Consider the following 19,583-nt stretch of genomic DNA (forward strand, 5'->3'; position numbering starts at 1 on the left):
AGTTCAAGAATATTACTTCAAAATTACCATAAAAACAATGGTGGTAGTTTAAGAGGAAATAAATGTGTCAACTTAATACCACCACATGGATTACTTTCCAGTCAATGGCCCTGCAGTATTTTCACCATTTAGCCACAGCAATATGGATGGGCTCAGCAGGAGATCCTTCCACAGAAACGGCTATCTCACTTATAATGTGTTTTTGATTCCAGCTGGGCCTGTCAACCACAGTCCCGCCCAAAAGGCTATGAAGAGAATGTGAACCTTTGATCTGGCTGACTCCAATGTGTGTGTGTGTGTGTGTGTGTGTGTGTGTGTGTGTGTGTGTGTGTGTGTTTAGAGGGGAGGCGATAGATTAAAACATGACTCAGACACACGCTGCGGCAGTCCACACAACATGCCAATAACTCACATCCTTTATATCCAATGAGAGTCATGGATAATTTAATTTTATTAGCCTAGCCATGGACCCCACACTCTTCTTCCTTTCTTTTTCATCTCCTCTGCTTCAGAGCAGATATCAGGAGATGAGGTCCGTGGTATTCAGAGTGAAAGCTTTACTTACAGCAGGGGGAGGCAGATTGGAAGGAAAATCCATTTGGAAAATGCAAGGGGCAGAGAAAGCAATGGAAAGGACAAACACATTAAACCAAATTGGAATGGGGGATTGATGGCCGTATCGATGGAAAGATTGAAAGTTAAAGTACACGAGAGCTTCAGAGACGGGACTTACGGCTAACAGTAAAGGGCAAGGAAATTATGAAGGAGTGCATTGTCACTGTCAGGTGAAAATCTCCAGTTTTGTTTTGACATTACATTACATATTTGAGGGATTAAAGGCTTGTCTTTGGGAACATATAATCAAAATCAGCTTGATGAACTTAAAATGCATAGCAGTAAAGATGCAAAAGAGGGCACTTTTCATGCTAGCAGCAGGAAAACTACTAACTTGACCACATGGGGGCAATGAAAATGAGTGTGGAAGCGAAAACAAAGGGCTATAGAAAAATGTGATGTGGGCCTCAGCTGGGTGATGAGCAATATGTTGCTAACTGAGCTTTAAACGTTTAACTCCACAAGAGCTAAACAACATGCTCAAAGAAAATCACACCGCAAGAAAACATCCCACTCCATCATAAACATCAAAACATAACTACTATAAAGAAGTGGGAATCTGACAAGGGGTGAGAAATGGCTCCATTACACCTTCGATAATTGTGCTATTCTCTGGCACTTTGTGGGGAGAATTATGGAGAGAGAGGTGGAGGAGAAAGTAGCAGACAGCACAAAGGACAGGAGTTTCTACAGTAAAAGCGCAGCTCTCTGAGCCTCACTTAATTATGATCTGGTTCTCTGTATAGAGTTTGAAATGCCACCTCTGCATTTCTACAGTATCAGTGGGAATATAAAAACATTTGGTAGACTGAAAAAGGTGCAAGGGGATGAAGTTGAAATGAAGAATAATTGAGAGAGGATGGTATAGAGGCGCAAGAACTCAATTAACAAATCTTTCTGGCCAAAGTAGAGGCCTGGCTGCACTCTAATGGACTCAACTTCACCGCCATAGGCACGATTTTGGTTTAGTTATACATTTGTAACTCAATAGTCTGAGTAGGTGTCAGGCAAGTTCAGACATATTGGTGAAAAATAATGTTATTAGCCATTTATATGAGCAAATTACTAGGGGTTTTGTGAGGATTTATTTGGGGTTGGACTGTCACAAAGCTAATCTCTGGGTTTGGGTTGCGCTCATATTTTCAGACCCAATTAAAGCTTTAATAGAGGGCAGGATGAAGGAGCAGAGAGGTATGGAGAGCCGGATGGAGAAGGGAAGAGTGTCTGATGAGGAAAGTTGCGCAGCTTCTTCAGCCTCCTTCACCCACTTCATTAGTCCCCAGCCATCTTTCTCCATTTCGGCAAACATCAATTTCACTTCCTTTCTCCCTCTATCTCTGTTCCTTAAGCCTCTTTTCCTCTCTCGCATGTCTTTTTCAATTTCTCACAGATTTCCATTCTCTCTGCTGCCTGGTTCAACATCCAAATAACATTCAACTCAATCAATTCAAAAACTACAATTCCCTTACTAGTGACAGAGCAATCTCATTCACTTCTTTGTTGACTGAGCAAGATCCTTTTTCAGAGGAAAAGTTTTGCAATTTCCAAATTGTAAAGAAAATCCAAAACTGAGGGAACTGATTGTGAAGAGAACCCAATCTTTCTGTGTCTGCAATAACTCAATATGCATGTAACTTTGTAAAACGGGGTTAGTGAAACTGCTATTGCTATTCACAGGGTTAATGAGTACAGCTTTTACTGTCCCATAGCTTTTACAACAAGGGGTGGTGTTAGGGTTTGGGGTAGGGTTATGAAACTGAAGAAACCCAGTCCTAATGCTTATAACTCCCAATACATAAAGGCAAATGAAATTGCAAGACTATTATTACAGTACTTCCCATTGCAATATGTCTCCTTTGTAACAAGATGTTGTGTTGGTTCATCAATTACTGGTGCGACTGCAGCTTACTCATCTCTGTTGTAAAAAAATGCAGGATCTCTTCTCCTTCTTTTGGTTACACAAAGAAGGGTGTCGGAAAGAGCTTCAGCAAATGTAGCTTCTGACGAACATATCTTTTGCAATGCCTTCAAAAGCTTATTACTGTATGGGTGTTTTGCATCCTCTATTCTGTATAGGCCTATTTATACTGCCTTTGTAGTGTGCAGAGGGGGAAGGCAAAAGGTACATGTCTTTATGACAGCCAGCATAAAACAGGATTGCCAAAGTTTTATATTAGACTTTAAGCCTTTACCTGTGTGGCATTCAGTGAATAAAATACATAGTTGCATCTGTTATTGTCTCTGATTTGATACTTTCATCCACATCACGTTGCTTCTTTCTTACCTGAGTGAAAAAGGGCTCATAGATCTCCACTCCCTTGTCCGAGCCCTGCGTCAGGACCTCTCTCCCGCGATGCCAGCTGTAGCGGACAGGCGGGTTGGAATTGGCAACGCAGCGTAGAAACACAGTCCTCTCATAGTAGAACTGTTCCTTAGCTTCTCCTATACTCTGGTGCACCGTCACCACCGGGTCATCAAGGTCTGCGAGGGGAGCACACACAAGCGAGGAGAAAACTATCAACAACCGTGAGTTGTTCAATTGACGAATGAGTAGAAGCCTCCTTGGATCAGTCAGTCACACAGAACACGTTTCTCGCGTGAATATATATCTGCTTTGCTGTGGTAGCAATAATAAACAAATCAGGTATACACTCTTTATATTCACACAAATGCAATCTTCCTGTCTTGATTGTGGTTAAAGGTCTGAGCGAAAGGGTCAGTATTCTCATTGCTTTAGCAGAGCCAGTTATCAGCATGCACACAGGGGTGGATGTGTGAAAGAAGGTGAGAAGCCCACTACTTGAACTACTTAAGTCAATAGGATGCAGCCCAAGGGCACATTGACTTCCCAGTCAATGATCGAGTTGCTATGTGTTCCAAGTCAGACTCCATTGTGAGCTTGTGCGAGGATGACAAATACCGTGCACAAAATGGTATTTGATGTCCGACGCTTCAAAGAATAATGTTTTGGCTGGCCTCCACTCTGATTTGGGCACTCTGTGATTTGACACATCTGTTACTCTACCCATTTCCCAACAGATCTGAGGGAAGTTTTACCCCAACGCTCGACAGTTGGTTATTTGACAAAGTGCTTGTGGTTGATTAAATGGATTCAAAGTTAATCATCTTACCCGGCTATCCCATTAAGCCTTGGCAAATGGTGTTCATCATAGCTGTGGTGTCTTTTAGCATGCTAATACTCCTCTTTTTAGATTATGTCCATTTGCACGCTCAAAGAACGTGGGGAGCTAGCTGTTTCCCTTTCATCTCCATCCGAGATGCAATCAGTTTTTAACACGAGCAAAAAGCCAATTTAAGGGATAGGATGAGAGAAGCTAATGCAAGTTATCCCTCATGCAAAAATGTTCACTGACAAAGGTTGACCTTTTGCATATAAAGGGGAAAGCGATTGAGTGTATTAATGAGTGAGTTAGTGCATCAGTGAGTGAGCAACAAGGTGGATGATTGAGTGATTGAGAGAGCCGTTGTGTGAATATGTGAGTGAGTGAGGGAAAACCACTTACAGTAAATGAATACCCAAATCTTTAATGATTATAAGCCTCCAGAGAAAAAGTACACATGCCTTCGGTATTATTAATGGATGAATTCATTGCTTTTAATTCAGTAGCTGTGGCCCACCTCTGGATTTGCTGAGGATCAGGTCCTAATCAAGATGCCTGTGGGCCACAGTGCGCAGCATCCAGCCTTGATGCACCAGCCAGAGAATGCTGATTCCTCACTTTCATTAAAGACATGTTCTGCCCTACAGCCCCTTAATCAAAATCTAGCAGCGGTCAATACTTCATCCAGGATCCATTACAGTGTTTCAGGTAAGAGCAATTACCTTTTTTGGGCGATTGCGGGGCCATTTCAGGGGAGCAGATTGCTAAGTAAATACACTGATTCATTATAGGGAGGAGGAGAGTATGAAACCCACATCTTATCTCCGACTTTTCCTAGCTTCCCCCTCCTATGTTTCCTGCTTCAAACAGTCAATTTACCAGCTGTGGCAGAAATGGAGTGATTCATTGACAGCCTTATCAACCTTGGGATACACGTGTCTTTGAACACAGGACCTGATAGGAGGTTGTCTCTCCTTGTGGTGACAAGAGTGTGAGCGTGTGTTTCTGTATGTTTGTGTATTAGGTAAGGAGCGGTTTGAGCTATTAATAGGGCCGCAATGATATGCAGAGAGGAAGTGGATGCTAGGAGCGCAAAGAGATAAATATGGAAATATGGAAATGTACGCACTGGATTAAAATTTGATGAATTTCAAACAAAATTCCACCTCCACCATCAGTCTTTCACCCGTAAGGATGTTGTGCGTGTGTGTGTGTATGTGTGCGTGTCACTCTAGTGCAATTAGCTTCTGAAGTCACGCTTGACTGATTGTGAAGCTTAAATCCCCGAGCCCAAAGGAAAACTGCGGTGTACAGGCCGCCTGCGCCAGAGTTGTTAGGGTTTGTAATTGCAGGTTTATTGGTTCACAGGCCGGTAAATCTGCCCGTGTACAGCTAAACGCTCCAGCGAGCTAACCTTAGCATCACTCCTGCTCACTCCCACCAACCATGACAAGTCTCAAAGCTCTGGGTTTCTCTTATATTAAGACATGAGGGCTGGGGCAGCATGACGCACAGTACGTGAGTGAGGAGGTCTCACAAGACAAGCTGAAAAAAGGTATAACATTCAGTTTATCTCCAATCTTTTAATTCTCTAAACTAAAGTGAGAAAAAACTCAAACACACGATATTCCCAAATGGTATCTTGATATTCCTGTTTGAATAGCAGAATGGAGATTTCTGCTTTATAGGCCTACCAAAACATTTGTTGGACAAATAGGCACAAGTGAGTGGTTTGGATAAAAGAGTAGATGAGGATTGAAGAAGGCACTTCATTATCACATCAAACCATAGCTCCTTCCTTTCATGTCCCCTACTCCCCCCAAAAAAGCAGACACCACATTACCTCACTCACACACATTACCTCACTACACGCACGCACGCACGCACGCACACACGCACACACACACACACACACACACACACACACACACAACCTTGTACAGACCCACACACACCTTTTTTGGGCTGTCACTCGGGTGTTAATCTAATGCAAGTTTTCTATTTTTTTTCTTGGCTTTGATGTCTTTCACTCTCTCCGCCTGATCTGTCGAAGTCACCTGGGAAGAGCACACCTATCTGGCTCCCAGGCTGTCAGCAATGAGCGACAGAGGCCCGCGATTAATTTCACCTAATCACCGCCCCAGCTTGATTACCAGCGGGAGCCGCTGACCTGAATGACATTTGTGCAACGTCTTTCATGAGTAAAAAACAGACGTGTTATGTCAAAGATAAGCAATTTGCTTTTATTTTTGTGCCAAGGGACAACGGGAGACAGCGGGAGAGAGAGAAGGGGTCGTGGTCAGAGGGAAACAGAGACAAAAGGAGGAAAAGGAGCCTGGAGAGCATGTAGAAACTTCTAAATGGCTGCTGTCTAGATGCAGGGTTAATAAGGTGGTGATACTGTAGCGCAGCTGTCTCCTGCGATCACTCATAATGACTGGGGTGACTTGCTTTCTTTCTCTCTAGTTGAGGTTTAGGGGGTTAGGTTTTTTTTTTTTTTTAGAAATATGGGCATTAGGCATAAGAGATTAGGGAAGTTATTACTTGGCAGGCTGCCCTGTGAATGACCTCACCGTCAAGCCAGCTTTTTTTTTTTTTTTTTGAAGTTGGAGTTTAAAAGTAAATCCTTAAAAAGGTAAAACCATTTCCATATAAATAGAACGGGCAAGCAAAGCAAAAATTGTGAATTTAATTTGTGCTTCTTTAGACATTCTCCGAACAGAGTAAAAGGTATTCGTTAAGGCGAATACTGAAGTTTGTGTGATTTTTTTTAATTATCACTTGTAGCCGCATTTCAACAGAAGCCTCTGACAAATAAGAAATTGAGATAATGGGCAGTGAGGGTTCAACATGAGATATTTCTATGTTGAGGCATAATGTGTGGGATTAATGTACTGTAAGAAGACCTTACATTTGCAATGTGCAACATCAGTATACGTGTAAACACACTACATCAAATAAGACAAATAAAACGTGATGGGTATGGTGTGTAATTTGAGTTTGCGGTATGGTGCGCTTTATTGCATTTCACTTATGTGGGCCAAAAGGTTAATAAGCCACAGTGGTGATATATAACATCCATCTCATATGGATCTCTGATGGAATATGTGAATCCAGCATGTAATTTACTGTCAACGCATTTCCTTATCCTCCATCTCTCAACCCGTTGGCAACAGTGACCTCTATCTCATGGCTCCACTCCACCATAAGCAGCTCCTGCTAGCTGTATCTATTTGGTGTCAGCTGTTGCTTCCTACTAAAGTGTGATTGTGGTGGCGGATGGATGTGTTTGGAGGGTGGGCGAGGGGCATGATGCATTTATTCCCGCAATAAGTCCGCTCTGACGATGGCGCCTGTGTAACAAAGATATCTCAACAAACTGAATATCATTCTGCGAGACATGAGAGACGAGCGTGCTGCACTGCTGTCAGTGCTGTCAGGGGGAGGGGGGGCTTAGTAGGTCTGTGTGATATCTGAATGTGGCAGAATGTGACATACTGGATGTATGCTGAGAAACACATAAATAGTGACTGGACACGTCATATAATAAGAAAGCTGAGTGCATCTTACCACATAATTAAAATGGTAATGTAAACATGGCTTGTGATCCAGCGTTGATTGGTATCCCATGATTATTATGATATTTTATGACTGATTATTACGTACATCTAAGCTTTGGAATATAGATGTGTTGCTAGATCATCTAAGTAATAGTCTTCTGAAATCAACACATGCATGTGTGTGCACGTAGTATGTTGACATGCATTCTCAAAAAACGATTACTGCGAATAACCAGATGAAGGTATTCATTTGAAACATTAAGCATATCATATGTTTCCTATTACTTTTAGCCACTGCTTGTCGACAGAAATGTTAGAGCTGCCCCTCTTGCACGATTAGCTGTTAGGGTCTTGGTCAACTAGTAAATGTTATAGATTAATTATATAGTTAAATGTTGATGATGATTTCTACCTTAAAGATGTAGGAATTTCATATTCATATATCGCAATCAACTCTCTCGCACCACGCAGTTCAAAGCACGTATTACAGCTACGGTAGCCTTCACGCTTCAAAAAGCCGGTCTCTTGCTCTTTTCAATATCCTTTTTCTTTTTCTGGGCGAAGAAGAAGACTCCTGTTCCTGAAATTTGGATTTAGAATATGTGTGGTCCTCCCGTTCTCTTAATACATCCATGGGTCCTCCATGTTTCCTTCTTCAAACTTGTCGGGGCCGGGAAGCTACGATACCCATTAGCATTAGCAGCACCTGTGAGTTTATCATGTGACAGCGAAAAACGCGAAAGGCGGAGCAGTATCTTCTGTATGTCCCTTACCGGCTAACGTATTTCAAGATGGCGCATGAATATGGAGCGTCTTCCCCAGTTCATGTGAATGCAAATGTAATATTTCAAGCCATAAGGAATACTTGGAATTGATGGTGGTGGTAAATATTCATGAAAAATGACAAGCTTGTGAATGGGCAACACAGATTTTGATAATGAACAACTAAACACGTTACAAACTGGACCTTTAAAGGAATAGTTAAGACATTTTGGAAAATATTTGCTTTCTTGCATTGCTGTGAACTTCACGGTGATGACAACAATCCAGAAAGTCATTGCTCCCAGCCAAGAAATAGTCCCACACAACTTGTCATTTCTACAGTTTTGTTTTAAATACGCATTAAAGAAATTACATATAATGTGTTTATTAGTGAGCTTTAGAGGTGCTTGTAGGCAGACTGCATTACTATTGGACACAGACAGGCTAGTTGTTTCCCCCTGTTTTCAGTCTTTGTACTAAGCTAAGCTAACTGGCTGTATATTTACCATATAGTCATTAGAGTGAACGCGTGCATTACCCAAAATGTTGAACTATTCCTTTAATTTGACCAAGAACTTTTCAATAATGATGATGTTCTTTTATGGTAGATCACTGCAGTGTTATTAACAGTATATCCTGTGTTTTATTGATCATGATACTGAGAGTATAATATATTATATATCTTACACATCTGTGGGAATTATTACACATTTTATGTTTTTATCTAAAAGGCATTATTTTATAATAGTCAAAATTAAATGATTTAATAATAATGTATAACAATAACAATAACTTATTTCACTAGTAAATTGCTGTTGAACGACAAAAACAACCACCAGATGGGAAAAGGACATTTACAATAACTTCAAATGCACCACAAGGGTGTCTGTGTTGTTTCGCCAACGGCAGTTGCAGATTGTTACATACCGGTGTTGAATCCTCTACACTAAAACACAGTCAAACTTTACACCGTTTAGCGTTAGCTGTGAGCATTTTAACCGTGTTTAATCCAGCTACTAGCTAGCGGTAGGCTAACGTTAGCTGCTGTTGAGTATAGTGTTAACTAGCGTCAGGTGCAGCGGTGTTTGTGTTGCCTGTAAGGTCTGTTTCAGAGCATCAGAGAGAAGAGCAGACATATCAGTGGCACCAGATTTTCGGTAGCCAGGGTTGGCAGGAAGAAGACTTTTACAAGTAAATGTTCCAGTTAATGATCCAGGCAGCACATTCTCGTCTCCCTCCTTCATTTTACAGTCGAATGGTGGCTAGAACGGCTCCGGGTCGAACGTCAATATGGAATGGATTCATCTGCGTTATTTTTTTTAACGCGTTATTTTTTCTCAGATTAATTAATCGAAATTAACGCGTTATTTTGACAGCCCTAACATAAACAGTATAAACGTATTTTTGTGATTTAGACCTAATTAAGATGATTGTTTAACAACAATTCAGCTGAGATGATCTTTGGAAATCTTAATGCATTTATTTTTATGTTTTTCCAAATGTAGTGTTGAATACATAGTTTTGCATTCAAGTTATGGGGTTCAATACTCCCTATCCAGACTTTAATATTTGTTTAAAAGTTTTATAAATTGAAACGTAGTAGAAACAACTGTTCTAATACACTGTAAAGGGGCAGACCTTTGAGATCAGGGGTTTATAAAGGCTACTCTTCTGTCCCTGCCAGGAACACAGTGAGGGGGAGTTTGGACAAGTTCGCTTAAGGTTTGTAAAGGGCAACACACCACCCCTGCCATTGCTGTTTGGCAAGCCTCTGTGGTACTGTGTAACAAGTCTTGAATTATTCATTAAGCTTTTTCAACATTACTGCATTAACTTGAACTTAAATTTCTTCTGGGAGGAGGGGGAGGGAGAAAGCTTCTTTCCTCTCTCTCTCTCTATAAAATGTATTTTACTTGACTTACCCTACCCCCTTACACACACACACACACACACACACACACACACACACACACACACACACACACACACTTCTCTCTCTCTCTCTCTCTCTCTCTCTCTCTCTCTCTCTGCACCATAGGGTATGCATTGAGCATAAAGGTAATGGTAAATACTTTTACTCTCTGTGGCCACAGTCATCAGGCCTGGTTAAGTGTAATTACTGCCAATAAAAGTGGCAATGCTGAATGGAGTCAATGGTGCGATGGTGATCGATACAGCATGCTACATTGTTGGTAGCAGAGTATCCTAAACAGATATAGAGGACAACGGTGTTGTTAGTATTGCAAGAAGATACTCTAATAAAGAGGGCTTATCCCCTTGTGTTACTGCCTGCTAATCAGAATCAGAATTAGTTTTATTGGCCAAGTATACTTACATACACAAGGAATTTGACTTTGGTAGGTGTTAACTCTCTATAGTAGTAGTAAAAAAAAAAAAAAAAAAAAGATTATGTGAAGAACGGATCTAAAAAACATTCCATGTGTGCTATAAACAAACCTCCAGAGCCTAAAAATAGACTTTGGATTGCTCTTTTTCCCTTGAACTATGCAAATAGATGGTGTTTAAGCTCAAAGAGCAGATGATAGCTTCCCTCTAGCCAGATGAAGTCATCCTGCACTTTAACTGTGCTGTCTAAATTGTTGCTTTAAGAGCTGGAGCTGTGTTCAGGAAGCTGCAGCCCACTTAGGACTGCTGCACCTCCATCTTCCTCAGAGACAGTGCTTTTCCAATTATGCTGTCTTTGGAGGAACACTGGGTGCCTGTGGGTGTGTGTACAAGACCAATGTGTGTGTGTGTGTGTGTGTGTGTGTGTGTGTGTGTGCAGTACACGTGGACAATGTGTGATAAATGGAGGGGCAGACGTCAGTAGCCTCACAGCAGAGCCTGCAACCCTCCACTTCCTTCCAGTGATGGAGATGAGGATATAATGAGGCCAGGTTCTGCTGTTTGTTTGTGTGTGTGTGTGTGTGTGTGTGTGTGTGTGTATGTGTGTGTGTATGTGGTAATGAATCTGCTCTTCATCCTCTCGCTTTTACAGTGGCGTCTGCCTCATCCCATCTCTTCTTTAATTCATCTCCCTAGAAAACAAGCAAGCCACAGACCACTGGTCTAAACAACAACACCTAGAAACCCAGCATTAGAGTTGGAGGAAAAGCACCAGCGACATGACGGAGTTCTTTTCTGGTTTCAGCCTAATGACTTTTCCTTTGTTTGGTTTAGACAAAGACCAACTGAGGATGGGATACCTTCCCTGAATGATGATGTGAAAGCATTTTCTTTAAACAAAAAAGTTAACCATTCGTATTTCTGTTAATGTAACAGGTTTGTCTGTTTTTCAAAGTGATACCTATAATAACCGTATTAACCGTCTTCCTATGTCAAATAAATAAAACAGGCTTAAGAGGGATGTGTTGAGTGCAGTAGATGTTTAAACGATATTCCACTTGTTGTCTTGTTGTACCTAAGAAAATAAAAAGATATTTCAATGGTTATTGAGCTGCCTTGCTTTCGACAGCAGGCCGGCTTCCAAGTGAGCGACGCTGGTTTGACCACTGACATAATGTGTAATGTACGAGCACACACTCTATTTCTTAAAAGACACAATAAAATTTTCATTTAAATTTATATTTCCAACAGTGACCTCACAATGTGCCAGCAGGTGTGAACATCACATCTAACCAACAGAGACTTTGTATATATATATATATATATATATATATATATAAATAGTCCTGCCCTTCTGGCCATTATATTAAACTAAATACTTGAACTGATATTCCATTGGTTTGATGATCTCTCACTGCATTATGTCCCGCAGCAACATCCTGTTTCAACATCACATCATTTTAAGGGAGTAATGAGAACATCTGTCTCTGATGCAGTGTTCTGTATGATGTTACATTTCATAAACTCATAACTGATTCTCTTTATCTCTTCCATTGCCTCATTTCACCCTCCAAATACCTCAGTAAACAACTTCTTGTCTCCTTAGTCTTCTTTGTTAAAACCACACGTACCAAAACTCTGCATTATATTTGTTCAAACAATATTCTTCACACACTTTTGCCTTACAACAATTCCAAGACGTCTATCCTCATTAGACTTCTTCAAACAGCATCATATCATTCACAGGCAGCCATTAAATACTTTCTTTGCTCAATATATCTCAGGTATTTTAAATAAGTAGAGCACAAGATCAATATCATTATTATTCCTCGTGATTCAAACTGTATAGTCAGGTCTTGCAATTTGGATATTGTTGTCCATATCCAAACATACTGGCGAATAGATAAATTATAACTAGCAGTCAGTACATCATCCGTGGCCTTTCCTCTCACAGAGAGAAAATATTTAAAAAAACAAAAAGCAGATAAGAATGAAATTCTGCACAAGATAATCACATTAGCATACACAACACAAACACACTAGTATGTTCTAAGCTCCTGATGGGGAGAAAAACAGAGGCAAATGAGGAGATTGACTCTACTACTCTGATTAAGGGCCCCTCCCCAGAGCAAGTCCTTGGAAGAGTAATGGGCAGTCGTGAACTGGCTTTACCTCCATTAACCAAACCAGCAAACATTTACATAATGTACACATAATGTGCTGATTCATTCTGTCCTAATTCAAACAAGGCTCAGATAACTCACCGTGGGTGTATCACACCATTCATCACAGCAGGTCATTTACATCCAAAAGCACTTAAGAGCCTCTGCACATATATCTTTGTCTACATACATCATGGGATCTTTTCAGAAGATTGTATAATACATTATCTCGTATCATAGTATCACATCATTCTGAGATATCAAGATGGCATCCGGCATTTCTGGCACAATACTCTGTTTTTACACCCAAAATTGATGATTAGGATGACATGTGAGGTTTTGTATTGCTTGAGTTCAATTTAAAAAAAAGCATGAAATGAGCTCCAAACGGATGATATAAGAATTATGATCTATTTCAGACATGTTTTGTTTTTATTTTTTATTCTCCCCATGTCTGTGTTTTACAGTCCAAAAAACATTGATGTATAATAAGAACTGGATATGGCATTCGAGGTGTAGCCCCATTCATTCCTATGAATGAATTCATTACTTTGAAGTGAAGTGCATGACGTTCAGGCACACTAGAGTAGTGATGGTCAAATGAAGCTTTGCGAACCACTGTCTTTATTTTCTGAGCTCACTAGACGGCGCTCTCTGTTCAAAGAAAAAGGTTAAAGGAATGGCAATTCAGTGTGTTTTCAACCCTCTGTTGAACAGAGAGCGCCATCTAGTGAGCTCAGAAAATAAAGACAGTGGTTCGCAAAGCTTCATTTGACCATCACTACACTAAAAAACCTGCACTGGCTACTTCTGGTTTAGCGCTCTGCTAACTTGAATGGGGATTTATGATTTAAACGTGTGGCACTTCTAGACTTTTCAAATGTTATCGGACCGAATGGATCAAATTCTGATAGTGAAACGAGTCATTTTGCGGTGGATGTGACGTTTAAAAAAAAAAATAAATAAGAAGTATTCACTGATTTACAGATGTCTCTTTCAGGTTGGCGAACAATTAGTGTCTCTAAATGACCTGTAGTTGTGAATGTGAGCGGTCCCCAGAGTGTAACCGGCATTTACCCAGTGCATGCTGGGATAGGCTTCTATCCCCCTCACCCTAAATAGGATAAGCAGGTACAGAGGACGGACTAATGGATGGATCATCTGTGCCTTTATCCACGCAACTGTCAAAATAAAAGCTCTACTGTATATAACTAGGAGATGGTCCACCAGTTCACAATTATATAGTCCTTCAATCCCAGTCATAACTTCACCTATTGAAACTGCCTCCAGCATCCCACTGAACCCACTAATCGATAGGCTCCCCTGAGATCACCATCCCACGCGCTTCCCTCTGTATATACACAAATATGTTATCTAGTCACTTTTCAAGAGCCTCTCCCGGTACCAGTAATGAAGGGATAAAGGCGTTAATAATAACCGCATCAGCCTCGATTCATATCATCATGTTCCATGTTTCTATGACTCAGTGTTTTCTCCAAAACCCTCTGTCCTTTCTTGCTCTACACACACATTTATTCAGGCACCTTGCAGCAGGGCAGCACGAATTGGACACCTGATGAGATCGGAAGCGCCAGTTATACTAGCCGACTGGATAAAAGAAAGCCAGCATGGCCGCTAAACAAACACCCTCAGCTGCTGTTTGGTCTCTGAGCTCCTTCATGAACTCCATCATGAACTCCATCGATGGAAGGCAAACATAAAGCAGACAAACTTCCTCAAGTCGGCCTCACAACGCATGCTTCTCACAGCGTTGCACAGCTGAGGAGGCGTATGCCATGACAAGTTAAGCCTTTGACGTGTGTGTGAGTCAGGGGCTCACTGGTGGAGAGTGTGTTCACGCATAAGCATGCGCTTGAACCCAATGGGCAGCCTCTATTTTTGTTTCCCCTTGCACGCATGAGCACACAAAGAAATGGACACACACATTCACACGTCTCGAATTTAGATGAACGCTGCCGTTGCCAAAAAAACAAAAAAACAACTGTGCTGAAAAACACACACACAGTGTCCTCATTAAAATTCTCTGGATTCTGCACCAGCAGTGTGGAGTAAGTGTAAGTCCTTTCACAGATAACACAGAGAAAGCAGGCTATTGTCTTTTTATAATCCTTCTTTTGAGGGAATGTAGTGAGAAATATCAGGGAGGAGTGAGGATGTGTGTGAAAGCTTCCGTAAACTTATATCTAAAGTCCAGTGGGTTGTTTCTCACAATATCACCTGATTCTTATTATTTCACAGCCACTGACAAACTGGCATTGGCTGGCAACATTAATATCATCTGCACAACATAGCATATGAACAAACAGTACAAGGCGTTTTTTCTTTCATGTGAACTTCGGGAAACTTAGTTGCATGTTTTTTTTCTTCTTCTCCGCACTGCATCTCTGTGTTCTCAATTTATTCCGTTTTTGCCGGGCTTGTTCAGACCAATTTTAAAATGAGTTTTGAAGTGGTCCTTTATCACAACCTGTGCAGTAAATGCTGACCTGGACTGAGTAGGTTTAGGGCACAGCAATTTGTTTTTCCATTAGTCCATCAGATCAAATCATTCAGTTTCGCTCTCTCTGAGTTAATTTGACAAACACTATGTTCGGGCACCATTAACTGACATGAAGATTGTTTTGTTTATCAGTGGGTCGTGGAGTTGTGCAGGATCCATTCAGCAGATTAATATTGGCGTTGCAACGAAGAATTCTTTTTTTTTTATGATTTCAATAAATTGAACGTTTAGTTTACATAATCACAGGTTAACAGAGCCCTAGGTGGTGTCTTCAAATTGCTTATTTTGTCCAACATACAATATGAAAGGCAGAAAAGCTGCAAATCCTCACACTTCGTCGAATGATTACAAAATTATGAAAATTGTTGATTAATGCCAGTTTGATTTACAAATTGATTAATCAACGATGCTTTCAGCACAATTGAATATGTTAATATCAATAGTATGTATTTGGAAAACTGGTGATACAAGAATGAGACAGACGCAGTGTAAATTCATTAACAACAAACTGTAAATGGCAATATTTCATGCCGCTGAACTTTTTCCTCACAGTTTGTTTTTTGGTCAGTCACTTGGGTGACATTTCCCATTTCCCTTTTTTTAGATATATTGTGCTGGGGATGGTCAATGAACCCTCTGAGCATGCAATAAGCTGGCCCTGCAGAACTCTTAAGCCCTCCTCGATCAGTCACTCAATGAAACATTAGATGCTGCAGCAAAATGAATGCAGCAGGATTTAAATGAAAACACGGAAAAGACTCCCCTGTAGGAAAAAGAAGTGAGCATCTTAAGCTTACAATCGATCAGTGTAGGAGTTGGGCAAGGTTCTTTATTAACTTTGCCGAGGACCTTCCCCACAGACCTAACTGCAGACAAACACAACTGAAGTGTCAGCAGGTATAAAATGTGCTTAGATGGACTTCAGAGCTTTGTAAATACGTTAGCTTTGAGCTGGCTGTGAAGCTAATATCAGCACCTCTGGGCTGCAGAGGTCAGTGATTACCATTAATTATCCCTTCGTCTTGACATCTGCTGCTCAGTCAATTCTACAGAAGACTTTTGCTGTCTGTCTGTCTGTCTGTCTGTCTGTCTGTCTGTTTGTCTGTCTGTCTGTCTGTCGGTCTCCTTTCTATTTTCCTTAATTTAATTTCACTGAAACTGATTCAAACAGGCTGCGGCTGCTTTTATGAAAAACAGGGCATTCTGAAGCCCACTTTGATGTAATAAAGGTGCATATGTGAATAAGATCACTCGTGTTTATTTTGAAAAATGCAAACAAGACCTTTGATTCCAGGAAGCAAAAGCAAATCAATGGTGTAAAAGGAAAACCAAGGAAGCGACTGTAGAAAGATCATTCAGGTTATAAGCCTTTTATGTAAAACATGCTGTGGCCCTGCGTCTGGTTATGCATAGTATCTTCCCTTTGCAGTAAAAAATGGTGCACTCCAATATAACTGCCAGTGTTATTTCTGAGACATAAAAAGAGTGATATGAACAGAGACATGCACGCAAGATACATCTGAAAGAGAAGGCAAACATAATTCAAGGTGTTGTTGTTGGGAGGTCCAGTTCCAAAACACCAATTTTAATACTGATTAAAAATCGTAGCTGCAAACCACTAAAAATAGCACGTACTGCAGAGGCCCATCAATTAAATTCACCCCAGGGGGACAGCTATAACATTGCTCAGGAGGAATGATGTGCTTTGGCTGGATGTGCAACATGGCACAATGCTAGCTAATGAAGTACACACATACTGTGTTACAAGGCCGGATGCAAGGACATGATCAGGAGAGCAATTTACAATGCTACTGTGGGAATACAAAGTCTGCTTAATAATATTCATTTTATTCAATATTTCAAGTTAATACATGTTTTCATTACGCCCCCTCTGTTGATGCATTTGCATGGTTGAAAAAAGAAGGCTGCTGTTGATAGATTATATAACAATATTACATTGCATTATATTACTACTACATGTTGTTATTGTATTTTTATATTATTAACTATATTATTGCTATATCAAGGTTATTATTATTTATTTTTATTCATTATTTTCCATTTCTATTATATTTAATAGTATAGTGTGTGTATATTACATGTAATAGAAATATACTACACTATATACTTTCTATCTATCATATATACTCCATACAGCATGGCTGTATACTACTGTACACACATATTTGCATGATTCACTAACGCAGTCTAAGGTGTTCTAGTTTTTCTCAGTGGCTTTGGTACTTTTTCTCGAATCATTTTTAAACCAGTAAGTCAATTTCTCAAAACAATTATTACAAACAGCACCACACATGGATGACCTGCAAAAGTCTGTAACTTACTCAGAATCTCTAGTCCATTCCTCAAAAGAAAAACTTGATGTCAATGAACATGTACAGCAATGTTGGGAGTAACGCGTTACAAAAGATACGCAATTACAGTAATGTATTCCTTTTTGCTATAACGCAGTAATATAACACATTACTAATTCAATTTCGGTAATATTATACTCGTTACAATCTCAGTAACGCAAGTTACAATGCATTTTAACGCAACATTTAGTGGTGTATTGTTTTTTTAAGAATTCACCAACACCACGACACATTTCTTCACAGAAAAAAATGGTTGAGATGACTGCAGAGACAGTTACATTTGCGAGATGGACATTATTAATGGACATTATTAATTACATTATTATAATTACATTATTATTATTATTAGTCAGAGCCAGAACCAGAGATGGTACGGACAACATCTGTGTCCCAACAGGTGACGGTAAATCAGCGCGGACAGCAGTGTGTACAAGCTGCTGACAGATATAAACATGTTGGGAATTGATGTTGAGGCATGCTACACGTAATATCGTTGCATTTTATCAGCCGTGGAGAGTAACTATGCCTGTAGTGTAATGGCTTCGAATGACGACCAAAAACGCTTGTCTTTTACTGTGACCATTTACTGTTCAATATGTTGCAGTTTTACAAACAAGAAAGCTTGACGGACATGTTGCATCTAGCGTCTCACCTTCATCTCAGTAAGCTAGCAAGAGTACACAACAGACAACTTCCGTGTAGCCTACTTCAAAATAAAAACACTTCCTGTGACGGTTCGCAAAACTAAATTACTGTTAAATAAGGTTGTGTATCTTTTCACACATCAGCTGTAAATCAAGTACTGTAAATAATGTAAATAGTGAGTTTTAATCACACTATAATTGACCATTTCCTTTAGACTGTTTTAAGCTAAACAACATGAAATTCCTATTCAAGTGCTATAAACAAACATTTTACAACAATGCTGTACTTCAATACAATGTATGGTACTTTTAATTGAGTATTTTCATTTTCTCCTACTTGCCTATTGTATGTTTTACTTATCTATTTCTATAGCTTTAGTTACTTTGCATATTAATATTAATTATACAAAATATTATGAATAATCTATGATGTATTAAAGTGGATAAAGAGGAGACTTTATTGATCCGGTGGTGAAATTCACAAGCTAGCTGCCAAATCAAACTTCCTCTGTTATTTTGGTGAAAGTAACTCAAAAGTAATGCAAAAGTAGTGTAACCCATTACAATTCAGAGACAGTAATATTGTAATATAACTAATTACTCTCAAATGACAGTAACTAGTAATCTATAATGTATTACATTTTGGAAGTAACTTGCCCAACACTGTATGTCAGTGCCATCAGAATGTCAAGTCTTTGTGTCATTATTCAAAAAGAAGACGCTAGTTTTGTCAAAAAGCTTGATGGCCAATTGCACATTTGCTCCGATGTTGTCAGACTTGAGAAGCTCCAGTCTGACGTGACAGCCAGCTGGTGGCGGCCGGGATCGCTCGCTCGCTGGCCGACGATTGATGCTCACTGACCCTGCTGTCAGCTGGAAGTCTGTCAGTAGACTCATGGACAATCGTTTGTTTAAATAACAAAACACAATTATCCATTATAAGATAAATGGCAATGTGTGGTTATCTGCCTTTCGCAAAAGCTCCACAAGCGATTGCGGGCGTAACGTTATCGAGCTGGTCGGATGACACACACTCACACTCTCTCTCTCACACACACACACACACACACACACACACACACACACACACTCACACACAGCCGCAGCCAGAGGCGAGGGAGAGCAGCGTCTGATAGGGCAGAGAGATACGTCTCTCTTTAACATATTTTTATTTAACGAGGGTTGTATAAAACATTGCTTGCCAAAATCTGCTCAAACTTTTTTATTTATATGAACAAAACAGTTAGTTTTAAGAGTCCTGTTGTTATTCAGAAGAAATAAATACTGTAAATGTCATCTATCGAATTTCTATAACAACTTCTTTTATTTTTAGTTGTTTAATCCAAAAAGTTCCTTATCGGTTTTGTGTTTTCATAATTCCTTATCTTATTTATGATACCTCAAATACACTGTTTGCAATTTTAGTGCATCAGCAGCATAAAAAACTCTGACCTCAAAATGAAGCTCATTGAGGAGCCA

General features: G+C 40.0%; 1 protein-coding gene across 5 annotated transcripts in view; it reads right to left on the reverse strand.

Annotated features, from left to right (window-relative positions):
- The window catches only part of LOC116066172 (MAM domain-containing glycosylphosphatidylinositol anchor protein 2), a 182,270-nt gene that overhangs the window by 91,021 nt on the left and 71,666 nt on the right, over positions 1-19,583 (reverse strand). For all 5 annotated transcript variants that reach the window (XM_036008975.1, XM_036008976.1, XM_031322067.2 and 2 more), the window contains one exon: positions 2,900-3,096. In XM_036008975.1, the coding sequence (XP_035864868.1) occupies positions 2,900-3,096 (197 nt within the window). The remainder of the gene's footprint in view (positions 1-2,899; positions 3,097-19,583) is intronic.

This window comes from Sander lucioperca, chromosome 13 (genome assembly GCF_008315115.2).
Source record: "Sander lucioperca isolate FBNREF2018 chromosome 13, SLUC_FBN_1.2, whole genome shotgun sequence".
NCBI classification, from domain to species: domain Eukaryota; kingdom Metazoa; phylum Chordata; class Actinopteri; order Perciformes; family Percidae; genus Sander; species Sander lucioperca.